This window comes from Plutella xylostella, chromosome 8, assembly GCF_932276165.1.
Source record: "Plutella xylostella chromosome 8, ilPluXylo3.1, whole genome shotgun sequence".
NCBI classification, from domain to species: Eukaryota; Metazoa; Arthropoda; class Insecta; order Lepidoptera; family Plutellidae; genus Plutella; species Plutella xylostella.
The window spans coordinates 334960-354491 of NC_063988.1; the positions used below are offsets into that span (position 1 = coordinate 334960).

The 19532-nt window shown below is 39.0% G+C and overlaps 1 protein-coding gene across 1 annotated transcript; it reads right to left on the bottom strand.

Annotated features, from left to right (window-relative positions):
• Window positions 1–581: 581 nt before the first annotated feature.
• LOC105393339 (ubiquitin carboxyl-terminal hydrolase 30 homolog) lies at window positions 582–19521 on the bottom strand. Its single transcript, XM_048622350.1, has 9 exons — window positions 19073–19521; window positions 18693–18865; window positions 10478–10649; window positions 9330–9505; window positions 8496–8577; window positions 6036–6184; window positions 4442–4576; window positions 1221–1396; window positions 582–815 (listed from the first exon to the last, which is right to left on the bottom strand). Exons 1-9 carry the CDS (start codon window positions 19341–19343, stop codon window positions 668–670), a joined length of 1482 nt encoding a protein of 493 aa, XP_048478307.1. The 5' UTR covers window positions 19344–19521; the 3' UTR covers window positions 582–667.
• Window positions 19522–19532: the final 11 nt, after the last annotated feature.

The window sequence follows — 19532 nt, forward strand, 5'->3', positions numbered from 1 at the left end:
TAATTTGGATTTATATCAGTACCTACACAATACTACTCATAGTATGTATGACTGTTATTTGCCTAAAAGTTTCTATCACCATCTTTCACTGAGTATTTTCTAATTGCATTATTTATGTAACAATTAATAATTTTGTTCAATTCAAGAACTGTGAACGTATTCATACACCATCAATAACTAAACGAAAACCCGTACAGACGTCGTAACCGACAGTCCAACTGTCCTATGGCCATCAAACACCATGCCAAGTTCCTAACAACACTGGATGAAAGAAAGCCATGCCTTCTTCATCTCAGAAGACATCATAGAAGACATTTAGAGATACAAATATGTATCGTTCATCCTAAGACAAGTAAGCAGACGATTTGGACACCAGATTCCATAATGACCCTTAATAATCTGTACATCAAATTAACTAGAACAAATCTTCTCCTACGCTAGACCAGACCCTTACGTCTGCCGAGACCTTTGTTTCATGCGGATCCAGGGTTGTAGGTATCCATGATAGATGCAGGTGCCAGGGTCAAACCGCAACCGGTCACTAAGGCCTCCACTACACGTGGGTCCCTTATGTCCTTCCGGAGCATCCTGGCAGAAAAACTCTCAGGTCCCAGTGTCTCCTCACAGTTGCATCAGTTCCGTGCGCCAGGCTAGCCCCAGCCTGGGTCTAGAAGCTGGCTCCAGGCCCGGTGCTGGCGCTCAGTGCCCCGGGCGCCAGCGGCTTGCTGCGCTCGTAGAACAGCATGTACGCGGCGCAGCGCAGCACCTCCTGTAGCGACACCTCGTGCACGAGGGTGTCTGATGTGTACCACCATCTGCAAGTAGAATGGATTAGCAAGAGGAATAATGAGGTTCTGATTCAGATACGTGTAAATACCTCCTCTATAAGCCGATCACGCTTCCTGTCAGTAGCTTACGGAAGGTCAGTTTATATAGTTTCTGAGTCCAACTAGAGTAAGTCAGATCTACTTGCTTTATGCATCGTAAATGAAAAGATCAAGACATCGCTTTAAAGGAAAACATTGTGAGGAAACCTGCACATCTAGATTCTAGATATGTAACCTAAGCATTGTATGCATTCAAAAACTACGATAAGGTTCGCGACCTATCACGTGACTACAAATGTACAGCGAAAAGCGGGTGGCTCGAGTAGCCTCTGACTATTCCTTCTGGGAGTACAATTTAGCTTATGCATGTATGTATGTAAATAAACCGCTCACCTCTTAGCCTCAAACCCGTTCCCCCTCCTATACGTGGCGAAGTGCCCCGACCTCGGGCCGCCGACATGGACCACGGCGGCGGCCAGCGAGTACAGCGCGCGGTCGGGCGCCGCGGGGGGCAGCGCCGCCGCCCCGCGGACCACGCGCCCCGGGGCGAAGGATGAGAGGTCCACTTGCTGGGGAGAGATGGTGGGGAGAGGTTAGTGTTTGGAGTGTTTTGTTTTAGAGCAGGAGAGTGAGGTATTATGAGTGACTTTTTGTTTGCAGAGCCAAGATATTGAGTATTTTTTATTGTGCGAAGAGCTAAAAGAACAAGAATAACACAGAATGAATGATGACAGCCATCTTTTTGGCATTACATATCCGTCAGATTCCACTTTGTCTCGGATTCTAGTTTATTCTAGTTTAGGTGCAAGTTTCAGACTGATTTTAAGGGTCACTTTTACCAAACTCTAAGGGCGTCTTGCACAACAAAGTTAAATAAAATTAGAATAAGAATAAGAATAATATTTATTCAGAAAACTATAGGTAGTATTTTAAAAATAGGTCAAATCTGGTAGGTGAAATACTGCTCTGAACTAGGAAATAACAGAGTTTTTCCTGTGTTTCAGATTAAAAAGATCTTACATAGAAGAACTTAAGCATCTAATTAAATAATCTTAATTACTAAACATCTTATAAAAAAGTTTAAACAAGGCAAAATTATGTAAAAAAAGAATGTGCAAAGTAGAAATAACATTGTTTGCTGAATAATTGTATAATATGTACAACGTGCAGAGGTGACCGTATCATCATTTATTAGTAAAGTGGGTTAAGATCGATAGGTATTAAGTAGGTACATTATAAACTTCTTCCTCAAGTCTGTCTAGATTTAGTTCAATAATTGTTTATGAGTAAATTAGCTTAGGTACGGGTTAATTATTATGGTTAGTAGGACAGTTCCGTGAGTTCTAATACCTATGTAGAAATAATCTAGTTCATTAAATTAAGATATAAGACAGTATATAATATTACACATGAATAAGTTAAAATTTTGACTACTTAATAAGAGGCGCCTTCAGACGTCTTCATAATTAATTGACGCAATGTAACGTTTTTGGGCTATAACCTTAGCTGGGCATTCGGCATCTCCCGTCTTGTGATTGCAGGGCTTGTTGAAGTGGAGGCAGGTTGCACATTTTGGCGGCTCAGCTTTTTTGGTGCATTCACTCTGCACGTGGCCTCTCTCCCCGCAGTGGCCGCACGTAGCGACCGTCTCCCGGCACGACTTGGCCGCGTGGCCGTACTGCTGGCACTTGTAGCACCTGGTCACAATTGTGAAATCTTTTACAGGGCAGGATGACCAGTTAAGAAATACTCTTCCTTGGGATATGAGGGCGTTGCGTATCGGTGCTGGAACTTCGATGATAAAATTGCAGGTCTTAGCATCTCTCTTACCAGATTTATGGCTTAATTTAATGCTGTTCATAAAGGACTCTTGTGTAGTATCCTGGAGTTTGTCAGCGAGGTTTTGGTGGTAGAGGTAGTTGAAGACGTCTGAGTCCTGCATCTTCACAGGAACTCCGATGATAGCAACTCTGGGTTTACGTTTATGGGGCTCATCGATGGTAAGACCAGAGGTCTCCAACTGCTTCGACTGTTTTAACTTCTCGATATCCTCCTTCGTGTCAGTGCTGATGATGACACCTCCATTTCTCGTCTTTCGTAACCCCGTGACATGCAGCTTCATGTCGTTGGGACTAATAATTGTCTGGACTAGAGATTTAGTGTCTTCACTTGATTTATTTCTGTCACTAGGGTAGATAGCTATGGAACTTGAGTGGTTGGGCTGGATATGGGGCAATGGGCCTTTTTTCAGGATATCGGCGAAAGTGGAGGTTCCGGGATGAGTTTTTGGGGCTTCACTTATAATGCACTTAAGGTCTTCGAGTTTTTGGGACAAGTTATTTTTATCTTGAACAGCGTCCAGTGCGGTATAGGCTTGTCTAGTGTTCTGCCCCAAAGCCTGGTACAGAACCGCTATATGTGAGGTCTCACTTCCTACTTTCCGGCATAAATTGTGGATTCTGATTTTTTGGTCGGTATTTAGTTTTCCCTCGGTAGCAATAGCGCAGATAGCGTTTAAACAACAGTCAATCCTGTTCATGTAGTCCTGGATCTCTGGAGTGGACAGTATTTGGGCACATTCCCTGCGTGGACTCGTCACTGGCTGCGGAGCGGAGGGCGCGGCTGCAGGCGCAGCCGGCGGGCTGCGAGGCGTCGACGCACTCATTTTATTGTCTATAGTGCATTTATGTCAAGAGACATTATTTTTTTAACACATTTAACAAATCTAGTTCACGACTTTGCAAGCGATTATTTAATTTATTTATTTGCCATGTACGTCTGTTCTCGATGAAGGCCGATGAAGAATGCCTCAATTAAATACACTCACGGGCAATGAAAAGGTTCCACTAAGAAAATCACCAAATTACTCCTAAACGGAAAAGGCTAGCTTAATGGGGTCTTCTGCAGCATTGAAGTACATTTAATTAAGCATCAGGATATTACCAACTAAAAACGGTAAGATTTTGTTATTTTTTAAATTAAATGTTTGTAAAAATTGAGGTCGTTTTGTGTGTGGAACCTTTTCATTGCCCGTGAGTGTAGTTTGTCTCTTAAAATTAAAATTAAATCTATGACAGTATAATGTCAGAGCAAGAGGTCATAGATTTAATTTTGATTAACTTTGTTGTGCAAGACACCCTAAGGTGGAATTTCACCAAACGCTAAACGTATTTAGTAGCTTGTCAAACGTTTGTCAGTTGGTACAAAATGTATTTAAAAATTTGACTTAAATACAATTTTAAATACGTTTAGCGTTTGGTAAAAGTGACCCTAAATGTATTTAAAATTGTATTTCAGTCAAATATTAAATACATTTTGTACTAACTGACAGACGTTTGACAGGCTACTAAATACGTTTAGCGTTTGGTGAAATTCCACCTAAATATTCATCAATCAATCTTCAGGCTAGCCACCTGCATATATTAGATTCCTGGTGACCCCCGTCCCCCCACATACCTGGCTGGCGTGCGGCGCGTGCGTGTAGGGCGCCAGGCACAGCGTCCCCCCGCCCCCCGCCCCCCGTCCCCCCACATACCTGGCTGGCGTGCGGCGCGTGCGTGTAGGGCGCCAGGCACAGCGCCCCCCCGCCCCCCGCCCCCCGTCCCCCCACATACCTGGCTGGCGTGCGGCGCGTGCGTGTAGGGCGCCAGGCACAGCGTCTCGGGGAAGGCGACGTGCTCCCCGCGCTTGGTGAGCCCCCCCGCGCCCCACTGCACGCGGGCTATGTGCACGCACAGGCACTGGGGCAGCTGGGGACAACGTACGGAAGGTATTGTAAGTATGTAATAGCACGTCAGAGAAAAGAACGCGATCTGTGTGCGTCAAAAATGAAAGCGCTCTGTGTGCGTCTAAGGGCCGGCGCGCACTGCCGGCACGGCATGGCATGGCACGGAAGTTTATGCAGTGTCATCCCACGGTGTGCTGCGTCATCCCGCGGCATTCAGTGGCATGCCGTGTCAAAGCCATCTGGCATCCATCAGTTTTGCATAAGTTTCAACCTTATTTCAACTAGCTAGCAATCATAATTCCTCGATCCCAAAGCGACGCACAAGCCTCGCGGCATCCTGCGGCGTGCCGCGTCATGTTGCAGGATTCTACGACAAGTCGCGGCATCGTGGCATCGAAATAAAGTAACTTGAATTCTAAACTGATTGAAATAAGGTTCAAAATAACTTCATTAGTAATAAAAACCTCTGCCCTGCCATGCCGTGCTGGCAGTGGGCACCGGCCCTAAAATGAAAGCGCTCTGTGTGCGTCTTCAATGAAAACTAAAGAGGTATCTTGCTCTGACTATAATTGCTCATCACAGCGGTACCATTAGCCAACAAACCTCTTACATGGCTTTGCTTTTGTTCCAGGACAAGTCTCTTCTGCACGGGTTCCGCTCATCTGGCATAATCTTTATTGACCAAAACTCATTTCGCATAACTCGTATGGTCTAAACTTTTTTGGCCGAACCATCACTTTGCCAAGACTTATGTGGCATAAGGCTCGTTTCGTCTAAAACTCTTTAGGCACAATCTTTAAACACCTAAGTTTCGTTTGCTCAAATTTATGTTCGTCTATACCTATGTATAATCTTGTTTCTCCTAATGTTATCTTAATAAATAATATATTAAGTATGTAGTAAATGTACAAATTGTGGTATTTTTCTCCTACATCCCGAAAATCACGATATTGTATGATCAAAAAATCGAAAGTTAACGACCAATATAATTATTACAAACCCCATGAGATCAAAACCTAAAAATAGGTGCGACGACGAGCAAAGCGAGGAGGAGCGTGTTAGGTGCACATGTTCATCAAAACCAAAGCGGAGCGCAGCGAAGCGGAGCGGAGCGTTTTCCAAACAGCGGAAACAGTACAAGGCACCAGTTTGCGCTATGTAGGGAGACGCTCCGTCAAAGTTAAAGCCAAACGAATATTATTACTTTGTATAAACCTATGCCATAGCATTATTAGGCTATTCAAGATTTGGCCATACCATTATTAGCCTAAACAATGTAATGCGAAATAACTTTTTACTAAACGAGATTTATGCCATACGATTTTCGGCGTAACGAGACTTTGACCAAACGTTACTATGCAATACGAGATTAGGCAAAAAAATCTTATGCCAAAAAAGGTAGAACCCTTCTGCACTATATACATTTCATTCTGTTACAGGCTACTTAAGTCGGTTAGCGTATACAAATAGCCACTACGTACCTTCCCGAAGCTCACAGTCCGGATGTGCTGCGTGTGCAGCTCGTCCCCCGCCCCCGCGCCCCCCGCACCCCCCGCGCCCCCCTCCGGCGCGCACTTGCCGCACCGCACGCCCTTCACTATCTCTGGAGCTGTGAACGCTCGCAGCAGACCTAAGGATATAAACAAATGTCACGTAAAAATACAGAATTAATAATATAACGAGACGTCGCTATAGTTGTTAAAAACAAAGGGCTCAAAGATAGTTAACCTGTTCAAAGGGTGAAGTAGCAATTTTCGGACATAGATGGCTCTGTCATCGGCCTTCCTGTCCACCTCTTTCATATTGTTAGTGCATCAGGCAGTAGGATGACCCAGGTTATGTTTGGCTGTCCGTTCTCTACACTCGATTACAGTTCCCCAAAATTGATAATGCGCATAGAAATCTTCGCCATTGTTCGGCAACGTTCGTATTTCCCGAGCGCCAAAAAACGATATGTATTTAGAGTGGTTAAGTGCATTTTCTTCATGCATTTTTTTTAGATTTATGTGTTTGTTGCTAAAAGAGATATTGATTTATCAGTAACGAAATTTGAGTCAATAATTCATAATATTGTCATAATATTAAAATTTACTTCGAAAATGTTACAGTACTTTTCAAATCTCTTACTCAAGCTGGTGTTAATATGGATGAAATAAGGTTTGAATAGCAGAAGGTTTATATTAGACGAAGAAATATGGATTTCAAACATAGGTTTACATTAAAATCTCAGTTCAAAAGTATTTACAGCGCTGATCATTCACAATAATATTACAATCACAAACTTGGTCTTTTGGGTGTGGCTTTATTGGCAAAGTGAAGTCTATCAATGTGACGTATATTTTATTCTTTAATGCCTCATAATATGGCGTCGTCAAAAATAATTAAAGTTGAAATTAAATTCACATTTGAAAAAAATAACAAGAACGATGTGTAATTGCAGCTCTTTATAATTTCACAAAAGTAATACTGATATTGACCTTGAGACCTTTGACTGATCGGTGACAGCCACCGACCGCCCAAATTGTTTTAGATTATACTCAAACTCAAAAATTTTTATTCATCGTAAAAATATAAAATTTTCTGATGAACGTCAATTTTTACAAACTACTCTCCGTTCGGATAAGGGGGGCTCTTTCTGTCTAAGGAGAAGAACGGAGGCAAGAAACTCCTGAGCCATCTTTTCAAAAAAAGACTTAATACTAGTTAGTATACAATACTTATAAGCTTAATAATTATTATTATAATAATATGAGCAGAGCTAACTATTTATCACAGCCATCCATTAACGTCCTCTAAGTAATCATCAATTTTATAATAAGCTTTTTTACAGAGTTTCTCTTTAATGTAACACTTAAACTTATTCTCTGGCATTTGAGTAACTTCTGTTGGAAGCTTATTATAAAATCTAATACAGTATCCTAAAAACGATTTATTAACTTTCGCTAGACGCATCGCTGGAAAAGCCAGCTTGTGCTTGTTCCTGGTATTAATGTCATGATTACTGCCAATTGTATCAAAAGTTGAAATATTCTTTCGTACATACATTAAATTGGAAAAAATGAACTGACATGGAACTGTAAGGATGTTAATTTCTTTAAATAGTTCTCTCAATGAATCCCTGGAACCAAGTTTGTATATAGAGCGGATGGCTCTTTTCTGTAATACAAATATAGTTTCAATATCAGCTGCTCTACCCCAAAGCAAAATGCCATACGACAATAAGCTGTGGAAATAACTAAAGTAAACTAATCTGGCGGTTTCAACGTCGGTCAGCTGTCTAATTTTCCGTACAGCAAAAGCTGCGGAGCTCAACCTTCCAGCCAATTTTTCAATGTGAGGTCCCCACTGTAACTTTGAATCTATAGTCATCCCAAGAAAGACAGTATCATTAATTAGGTCCAATTTATTCCCATCTAGAATAATGTTAGTATCGCATTGTCTAACATTCGGCAGTGTAAATTTAATACATTTCGTTTTCTTAGAATTCAATAGAAGATTATTAACGGTAAACCAATCGTGTATGTCAGATAGAATTGAATTAATTTCATTAAAATTATTTTCTCTTCTTTTAACTTTAAAAAGCAAAGAAGTATCGTCAGCAAATAAAACTATATTAGTCAATTTTTCAACCATAAAAGGCAAGTCATTAATATAAATGAGGAATAAAAATGGTCCTAGAATAGATCCTTGAGGGACGCCTATTTTTACATGAGCCCCCTGTGATTTAGTATTGTTAATATCAACCCTTTGTTGTCTCTTGTCTAAATATGAAGATATCAAATCTAAAGCCTTTTCTCCTATTCCATAGTATCTAAGTTTCGAAATTAAAGTCTGATGGTCTACACAATCAAACGCCTTCGACAGATCACTACAGTACAGTACAGTTACTGGTTCTTTACATATAGTATATATGTTAATAAATAAATAGTATGTAATCTCACCGGCGAGGCTGTAGTTCCCGGTGAGGCTGGGCGCGTTCAGCGGCAGCGAGATGCTGTCGAACTTGTCGTAACGCACCGGACTCTGCACACACATACAAACAACTTCATATACAAAGATAATATGGAATGCTTAATAATAATGTCCTCCTAGCCGAATTTCGACTACGGCGGCCAATCTCATTTGAGATCAGCCATCTACGCAGGAGTAGATTATAGTGCCCAAGTGTGTGCGCAGTACACAGGAGCACTCTCTGTTCCATCACTCTCATAGCCCAATGGGACGGATTGACCGACACGACTGGAGAGAGCTAGGCGCAGGACCGACTGCTTTTACATGCCCATCCGACAGCATGGATCGTTTCACTGTTTCGGACATCAGGTGATCAGCCTTCTATGTCCTAACCAAACTTAGAACCACAATTTAGAAACACAAATTGATGGTCCCACCCGGGAATCGAACCCGGGACCTCTGGGTCATGAAGCGAAGCTTCTACCACTAGACCACAGAGGCAATATGGAATGCTTACGGAGTGCATGAAAGGAGCCTCCCAGAGGGACGTATAAATAATCCTTCTAATTGACTAGCTAATCCTTACAAAACTGTGACCAACGCTAGTATAGCTCTAGCATACGTATGCCACCGACACGCTGGCTTGATTATTTTCAGGAGCTTCATTTATTAGGTGTTTCCACTTTCTCAAGTAGGGATTCAGGAATAAATATTGCTCTGCTAGGTGCTATTATGCTATATAGAAAACATATCAGTTTATTAAGCCCAAAAGTGAACAAACAATTCACAACTTTGCCTTGTCTCTATTTATAGACTTAATATACCTTAGTATTGCACTGCGTGCACTGCAGGCGCGAGGCGAGCGTGCCGTGGAAGGGCGGCGGCGGCGGCGGCGCGCGCGGCACGCCCGCCGGCACCCAGCGGCGGCCTACTGACGACAGGTGGCAGAACGACCGGGACACGCCCTTGGTCAGGCGGCGCGGCTCCATGCTTAGCGGTTCTGGGGGAATATGTTTGCAGGTTAAGTGTAAGTAGGTTCCTTGAGGCACGCACCTAGAAACATACCCCGTATTCATAGAAAATTTACAGGACGTTTTAGCTATTGAACTGTTGGATCCCTCCCTAACTCAGAACAGATTGTTCTTTGACAGAGAGGGACAGTTCAATAGCTAAAACGTCCTATAAATTTTCTATGAATAAGGGGGATAAATTGGAAAAACTAAGCAAGTGAAAAATTATCGTCACATCAATTCGTTTTTTGACTGGGTGTGGTCTATGTATTTTTATTCTAGTTGTCTACGTGTATACCTGAGATTGTTTATTATGTGGCTAGTGCTTGCATAAAGTGCATTTTTCAGGAAACAAGATAGACAGGCCTGCTTGAGGCAGCTTGAGGATATTCTAAGGTGATAGAAAGTGATTTTTTAACAAATTTTGTGAGGTGCAGTTTAGGCTAATGTGCTGATTACTGACCAAATTACCACTTACGGCTAGGAATATCTACATCTGTACCTAAAAAGATAAAATATTGTGAGACAACGTAACGGTTCATTAACCATAGCTTATGTAATAAATAGTACTCATAACAAAGGGAAGTATGTAACTCGATACACAAATGCATTGAGATCTAACCAGATACAGTTTCCTGTCTTACCTCGAGTGTAAAGACTGCTGCTTGATATATTGGAAAAAGGACACTTCCTATGTTGTTATTTGTATTTTTTTTAAATATATTATTATCATACAGGATATGTCATAATAATAAATTATCATAAAGGATTTATGGATAACTACTTTATTCAAACGAAATCAACGCAGCGGCGCTAGAACATTTTGGAAAACATTTTGACAGACGAACATTTTGGTAAACGACAAACATGCATGAGATCTCAAAGGATATTGATGTGGGAGGGAGCATAATTTGCAAACATTATCTTCCCCTTTTCATTGTATAATCTTCCAAGTCCCTTACCAGGATCGGCGAGCGCGGGCTCGTCTGGCGGCGCAGCGGAGGCGGGGCGCGCGGCGGCGGCGGAGGGCGTCGGCGGGGTGGAGTCGGCGCGCCCGGGCGGGGGGGACGCGGGCGACGCTAGTGCCGAGTACGCGCGCCCGCCCAGGCCGAGGGCGTCGGAGAGGCAGCCCGGCTGAGGGGGGAAAGGGCAAATAAGAAATTTATATTATATACTTAACCATCTTCTTTCATCAATCATTCTACCTTACCTCATTCATCATCTTGATTCGGAAATGGAGGAACGATCTATTAGAGACAAAAACATAGTGATAGCTGGAATCCCAGAGTCTTTATCAACAATTTCCTCAGAAAGACAAGAACACGACAAAGGAGAAATATCCAAAATTATGTCAGCAATTTTCTCCGGGTGTCTGGCACCTAAACCATTAAAAATTATACGACTGGGAAAAATTGATGCAGGAAAGACCCGTCCAATCAAAGTATGTTTTGACTCTGCAACTACTGCCAAAGAAATATTAAAAAATAGATCTAAAGTTGATGCAGTTAAAATTTATTCGGATCAGTCACCATATCAACAAAAATTTGTGAAAAACTTACGTGAAGAATTACAAAAACGGACCCAAAGTGGTGAAAATGATTTGACTATCAAATACACTAGGGGTGTTCCTAAAATTGTAAAAATACAGTCAAAAAACTCCCACCAAGTTGCGTCACAGACACTTCCAAAGGTATAACCTACGAAATCGCTAAAACCTATACAAATATAACATCTAACAAAAAATCATTAAAATTTATATACCTAAATGCACGCAGTTTAGCAAAGCCAGGAAAAATTGATGAACTTAGATGTGTTATTGAAGAATTACCAAAAATTCATGTAATAGCTGTTACGGAAACTTGGATAAAAAGCGACGAAGAGGCTAAACGACTAAATATCCCCAATTATACACATTACTATAACTTTAGAACAACAACAACTGGAGGTGGAGTGTCCATCTACGTTCATAACAATCTTAAACACCATTTCCTAGAACAAAAATCCGAAAATGACAACCACTATATCTGGATCTATATTAATAAGTTCTCACTTAACATTGGAGCTGTGTACAAACCAGAAAGAACTAATGACACGGACTTTCTAGAAACATATGCATATTTTCTGTCAAAACGGCGAAGAGTCATCGTTCTTGGAGATTATAACTTGGATCTACTGACAAATGGTAAACCTGTGAAAGACTACAAGAAAGTTGTTAAAGAAAATGGATTCAAAATACTGAATAAAATAAGCCAGGAATATTGTACACGAGAAACTTCGACGACCAAAACTATTCTCGATCACATCAGCACAGATCTCAAAGAGCATAAATTTCATATGACTATAATTGACTCGTCCCTATCAGATCACAAACAGATTTATCTGGAAGTTCATAACTACAAACCTGTACCATTGCAAAGAGTCCAATATGAAGCCATTGATTACCATAAACTATATACACATATTAAAGATCAGAAATCCGAACTAGATTGTCCCGACTATAAAACAATTGAAAACATTATAACAGAAGCATTGGTTGGTAGTAAAATAATCAAAAACAAGGTACAAAACCCACCTAAAACCGAATGGATTAATAAGGAACTCATTAAAGGAATAAATGAAAGAAACGTAGTCTGGCAAAATATGAAGGCAAATCCGGATGATCAAACACTGAAAGAAGATTTTGTGAAAAAAAGAAACTTAGTATCTAATAATATACAATCTGCTAAAAACAAGTACTACTATGAATCTTTCAAAAAATGCACGAAAAGTCCTAGAAAAATGTGGCATCTTATAAACTCACTCTCGAATAATAAAAATAAATCAAACCTTAATCCCACCAGACTTGTTACTGCTGCAGGGGTTATCACAGATGTTAAGGAAATATGTGAGCATTTTAACTCGTTTTTTGCAAACATAGGTTCTGTTTTGGCCAATGATATTTTATCAAAAATGCCATGTAATTCTGTTCCTGTTTTTGATACTGTGGAAGCAAATATCGTAACTACACTCTTTAATCCCACAAGCAGTGACGAAATATCAAAATTAATAGATAAACTTAAACCAAACACAAGCTCTGGAATCGATGGAATAGGACCAAAGGTAATAAAATGTGTAAAGGATCTCATAGCTGAGCCATTGTGTAGAAGCATAAATCTGTGTCTTTTGGATGGAGTCTTCCCGGACTCCCTAAAACTTGCTAGAGTAGCTCCAATCAACAAATCTGGTAAAGTAACAGATCCTGAAGATTATCGGCCTGTATCAGTATTACCGACTGCATCAAAAATATTTGAAAGCATAATTTATAACAGATTAGAACAACATTTAATATCTATTGACTTTCTTTTCAAAAAACAGTATGGTTTTCGTCCTAAATCTAATACTCTCTCTGCTACAACAGACTTAGTAACGACGATAAAACTAAATATTGATAAAAAAACATTGCTTTGGGTATATTTATCGATTTGAGGAAAGCTTTCGACACCGTTAGCCATGATTTGCTTTTGATGAAGCTAAGGAATGCAGGTATCACAGACCGTGCTTTAAAAATTCTTGAGTCCTACCTGACTAATCGACACCAAGTAGTTAAAATTCAAAATTGTCAAAGTGAATTAAAACAGGTGACCTATGGTGTTCCGCAAGGTTCTATCTTAGGGCCACTCCTATTCCTTATCTACATCAATAGTATAAAAGATATTGGGCTTAGTGGTGACATCACACTTTACGCGGATGATACATGTCTTTTCTATTTTGGTAGTGACATTGAGTCCATAGTAGAAATAGCCCAATCTGATCTCAACAAGTTAAATCAGTGGTTTCAAGATAACCTTTTAACAATGAATACATCAAAAACCACATATATGATATTTGCAGCCAAAAACAAAACTATTAATGAGCATAATCCTCTTACAATAAACAATGAAACCATTGAAAGTAGCAATGAGGAAAAGTATCTAGGCCTGATTCTTGATAATCGTCTCACTTGGAAACCCCACTTAAAGAAAATAAAAGCCAAACTTACATCCCTAACAGGAGCATTGCGTGGCATTTCCCGCTGTCTTCCAACGCCAGTCCGCTACATGATCTACAACTCACTTGTAAAACCACACATTGAATATCTCATTGAAGTTTGGGGATCTGCTGCAAAAACTAATTTACGTTCTCTGCAAACTGGACAAAATAAGCTTGTAAAAATATTATTTGGTTACGACTATTTAACAGAATCAGCTAAAATATACAAAGAAACAAAAATTTTTAACATTGCTCAAACTTATAAATATAATACCTGTGTAATTATTCGAAAAATCCTTACAAAAGACATTCACACTCAAATATGTTTCACAAAAAAAATGCAACTGCAAACACGCGCAACCCGACAAGCTAATAATATTTACATACAACGCCACAGAACCAATTACGGCACGAGTAGCATAATAGCCGAAGGAGCTCGTATGTACAATAAATTACCTAAAGATATAAAAGAAGCAAAAACACTAACAATTTTTAAGAAACTACTAAAATTGCACATTTTAAAGGACTTTTCGTTACTTAATAAATAAATAAAATAAGATTTATACCAGCCTATCCTGGATATATAGGTATTTTATATTAATACTACGTCAGATTTCTATTAATACTACATAATACCATGTTAAGAAAAAAAAACTATTTACATACTTACATATTATTTCAAGTGTAAATTCATACATACATATAATATTATACCCTATTTATAATATGAATTTATATTTTAAATACTTAGCACAAATTTTATATAACGCACTGTAGTTTTTTTTTTTCATTTGTATTCGCCATAATCGCCATCAATGTAAACACCACCTTAGCAAACATTTCTTTGTTACAATCTGTTTATGTTACTTATTTTAGGACTACCCTTCATTTAATAATTACGCCTGCTGTTAGTATAGATAGATTTAGTACTTAGAAAATAAGTTGTTTCTAATATAAGTGAATTTGTTATTCTTTTTGAGAAATAAATGTCTTAAACCGTAAACCGTATTCAAGTAATTGAACATTTATTAAAAGTAAGGCTAACTCCATACCAAATATTATTACTAATCTATTATCCTGTTATTACTAATCTTACTCTATACAGTAATTTTTTATTTAAAGCTCTTGATAGAGGTGTCCAAGTCGACGCAATTTATACCGATTTCCAAAAAGCGTTTGACAAAGTAGATCACTTTCTATTACTACAGAAACTAGCTCGGAATGGTATAAGAGGAAACCTGTTGGAATGGTTTAAATCATACTTGCACAACCGATATCAAACTGTCACAATAAATGGGTATCAATCTGACAAAAAACTGGTGTCGTCAGGAGTAGTTCAAGGATCGATATTAGGTCCCCTTCAGTATGCATTGTTTATTAATGAAATAGATCACTGCTTCCAAAACTGTCAAATTCTATTATTTGCTGACGACCTCAAAATTTTTAAAATTATTGTATCTGAGGATGACTGTTTGGAAATTCAAGAAGATCTAGATAGATTTGATGAATTTTGTTCAGCCAATAAACTTCAATTAGCACACCACAAATGTCAACAAATATCCTTTACTCGCAACAAAAAGGTAATAACACAATCTTATAACATCGGTGGTCACCTGCTCCAAAAAGTATCCTCAATACGCGACTTAGGAGTAAATCTGGACGAAAAGCTCGTATTGAGCGATCACATCAATAATGTGTGCACCAAAGCTTACCAGATGTTGGGCTTTGTGTTACGTGTAAGCAAAAACTTTAAAAACCCAGGCACTTTAATGACTCTATATAAAACCTTAGTTCGTTCCCAACTAGAATATGCATCAATAATCTGGAATCCATTCTATAATATTTATTCTGATATGCTAGAAAAAATTCAGAAAAAATCACTAAAATCTATTCACTACAAACTTACAAAAACTAAAATGAGTTATGAAAACCTACTAAAACACTATAAAATACTAACTTTAAAATCAAGACGTCTTATTAATGATGAAGCAATACTTTATAATATAGTTAATAATATTTATGACTGCCCGGACCTTACCAATAGCATTTATTACCAGGTACCTCGCTCAGCAACGACCCGCCGTCCCAACAAACTGTTGTATACAGAAGTCTCTCGTACCAATGCTGGACATCGAGCTCCTATTAACCGGATATGCCAATCTCACAATGACAACTTTCTGTCAGTAGACTTGTTTAGCGTATCAAAAAATCGTTTAAAAAATATATTAAACGAACAATTATGCGGGTAACTCGTTATTTTGAAAAAAAATTATCTTTAAATTCTCATTTTGAAACTTAATTCTTTTTGTAAATAAGTATTATATATTGTTATGTACCTACTTAAGACTGCAAACTTTTTACTGTATACAAAAATCTTTATTCCATTTGATTTATGTTGAGTGTGTAAATCCTTATCTTTGATCGAGTATCGTTAGTCTATTTACAAAAATATTATGTTCTTAGTGGTAAACATATAAGGTAATAGACTAGTTATAAGATTATGTTTAGCTGTTAAGTTTCATGGTGTCTATTACTGTCGTTTATCCAATAAATAAAATAAAATAAAATAAATATGATTAAAATCGGTTCAACCAATTTGACGTGAAGAAGTAACAAATATACATACATACATATACACATACTCACAAACTTTCGCATTTATAATATTAGTAGGATAAGAGGATAAATGGGGAGGGAAATTTTAGACAGAAAATTAAATAACACCAGGCTGTATAAGATAGTGCCCTTAGCCCTTTACATCTAAAGGAAATATAGGCGCTCTATTCAGGATCTTCTCAAGAATACGGATACAACCTGCTGCAGGAGGCGCCGCTCACGCGCGCCCTACGCGTGCTAAACGACACCGCGGATATTGTCGATATATTCACCGTTTCCCTGAATGAGTTCACAAAAGTAACATTGGCTGTATTATGTAATTAGTTAAGTTTTTAGGGTTCCGTAGCCAAAATGGCAAAAACGGAACCCTTATAGTTTCGTCATGTCCGTCTGTCCGTCTGTCCGTCTGTCACAGCCGATTTACTCGGAAACTATAAGTACTACAGTGATGAAATTTGATGAGAATATGTGTTGTATGAACCGCTACAAAAATATGACACTAAATAGTAAAAAAAAGAATTGGGGGTGGGGCCCCCCATACATGTAACTGAGGGATGAAATTTTTTTTTTCGATGTACATACCCGTGTGGGGTATCAATGGAAAGGTCTTTTAAAATGATATAAAGTTTTCTAAAAAACATTTTTCTTAAAGTGAACGGTTTTTGAGATATCAGCTCTCAAAGTCGTAAAAAGTATGTCCCCCCCCTCTATTTTTATAACTACGGGGTATAAAATTCTAAAAAAAATAGAGGTGATGCATGTTAATTAACTCTTTCAACGATTTTTGGTTTGATCAAAGTATCTCTTATAGTTTTTGAGATAGGTTGATTTAACTGTAATTTTGGTTAATATTTGCTGCTACGGAACCCTTTGTGCGCGAGCCCGACTCGCACTTGGCCGGTTTTTTTATAGTTTATAGTTGTTTGTTTCACTGCACTACTGCATTAGAATAGTTCTGTAATAGTGGTGTAAGTATTTTGTAATAATAAATAATAAATAAATAATAAATAAACATTCTACCCCATTTATGACTATATCATGAATACGATTGGAGTTATTTGAAAAAATAAAAAATACCGGAAAAATACACAGTACCCTGACCTGATATGACGAAATACATAACGATAGACAAGGCTATAAGCCTCGACAATATAATAATAAAGACTTGGTTTCGACCTTATATTTACAAGAAAATTTGAAGATTACAACGAAAGAGAAGGCCTTTGGCCTCGAACAAAATCACATAGAAGACAAAATTAAATAAGACCAGGCTGTATGGGATAATGCCCTTAGCCTTTTCCGTGAAAAGGAAAAAAAATAACCAAAAAAAAAAAAAAGGAAATAAAGATTTTTTTTTTAAAGTACTAAGGGTGAATTCGTCCAAACATCACGTTACACGAGAATAACTATACCGGAATTAAAATTATACGCGAGTAAATATCTAGGATAAGTACATTTGCATTCTACCAAGTTATACCATGATTAAATTGAATGAACGAGGAACGAAACTGAAATGCAACTAAAATAAAAATAGCTGCGTTTCAAAGCATGCAATAGAAATGACATGCCAACTTAGTTTTAATGGATTATAAAAGTATGAAATTGTTTATGTTTTAATATTTTATTCGCTGTTGTTATTCTGAGACTTTGCCTTTTAACGTACTTTTGTTTATGTTTTGACAGATGTGTTTATATGTCATTATGACGGTTTTCTAATCAGCTGATGTGCTGCCGCCATTACAAAATTACTCTCGGATAAGCTCGTTACACGGTCAATTTTGGCGGTATAACATTTTATTCTTGGGATAAGCTAGTTATCTTGGTTTCAGGTTTGGTAGAATGCAAAATCTGCTTACTCGCGAGTAACTGGTACTTTACTCGTGAGTAAAAAGTTACTCGACGTTGGTCGAATCCGCCCTAAGTAAAGTACTTTTATTCTCATTTTATAGGGTAGTGGGTCTTTTCGTGGGTGGCCATGGCCACACACCTTTCTTGTACTTTTGCCATCGGATCTGGTTCGGAATTCTTATGTATTTGTGGGTTTTGTGGTCAAATATTGCTACCAGTAGATAGGCATTCAATTTGTGCTTATGATGATTATTGGAAGAACCAGCAGTGTGAATGATCAGGAAGATTTTATCAGATTTAGCTTCATGGGGCCCGCACTATGTTACCATGTCAGCCTGGATAATTAGAGATAATTAGATGAGCACACATAGCTGTTTTTAATTGTTTTGCACTTTGCCCCAAGCAACATTATTTTGCAATTTGTAAATTTTTAACACACCTATTTGAATCTATTACTTCCTTTTGGCAAAATATCAAGAATTCAAGATGACATTGTTAACTTTCCAAGAAGAAAATCTAAGGTATTTATGAATATAGGTCAACAGATAATGTAAGTAATTGAAATATTTAACAAAATATTTATATTTTTAATTTTACCGAAAGCTTCTATGAAAATTTAACATGTAGCATATGATTATTATGTTAGGATAACATCTACTTTGCCAGTATCAGGGGCACTATAAGGCACACCAAACAATTCCTTACCTTCTTGGCCATGGCGCTGATCTCCTCGTCCACGCAGGACAGCAGCACATGCAGCAGCTCGTGGGCGTCCTGCTGCTCCGCGGGCACCACCCAGCCCGCCCCCCGCAGCGCCTGCAGCACCCCCAGTGGGCACACCGCCGTGCCGCGGGCTGACTCGTGCGTGCCATTTACCACTACACATGGAATAGGAAATTAGGTAAGGGTGTAAACTTTAAGAAGCTTAGATTAGCTTAAGGAAGATAAAAGTTAAGTAGTTACAAATTATAAGTAGCTGAAACACTTTAAAGAATAAAAATAGTATGTATCTGCATCTTAGACATAAAAGACACAATTTTATCTCTTTCGCAGATAAGCAATGGGGTCAATTTCCCAACACTCACCTTCAATCACCGTATAGAGCGTGGTGATCATGCTGTTGTTGCCGACGTTCTTGGCGTACTTGCGCAGCCACTCGATGAACACGGGGCAGGCGGCCAGCGCCTGCAGCAGCGTGTTGAGGAAGCAGGTGCGGCCCAGGTTCTGCAGCCCGGCGATCTGCCCGCGCCGCTTCCTCACCCGCGGCGCGCCGCCCGGGCCCCACAGCACGAAGGCGCCCACCACCACGGCCGCCGTCACCCCCGCCGCCACCAGGATCCTGTCTCCACCGTCCATGGTGGAGAATATACCTAGTTTCTTTGAATGAACCTCAACCTGCTTCACATACTAAGAGGGAACGGTTCGTTTTTAGTTGTTGTTGCATGAATGAAAGGAAATGGTGGAGTTTAACGCAAATACGCGACAGTATTCAGTAGATTCCACAATAATCGAATTTTTCACAAAGCAAGCACTTGCCTTGACAGT

Bases quoted from the DNA above. Each gene is read 5' to 3' on its own strand.
- LOC105393339 (XM_048622350.1), bottom strand. From the start codon at position 19,343: ATGGACGGTGGAGACAGGATCCTGGTGGCGGCGGGGGTGACGGCGGCC. The intron at 18,866-19,072 runs GTGAGTGTTGGG...TTCCATGTGTAG, and splicing joins GCTCTATACGGTGATTGAAG to TGGTAAATGGCACGCACGAG. The intron at 6,185-8,495 runs GTGAGATTACAT...TTATATCCTTAG, and splicing joins CGGGAACTACAGCCTCGCCG to GTCTGCTGCGAGCGTTCACA.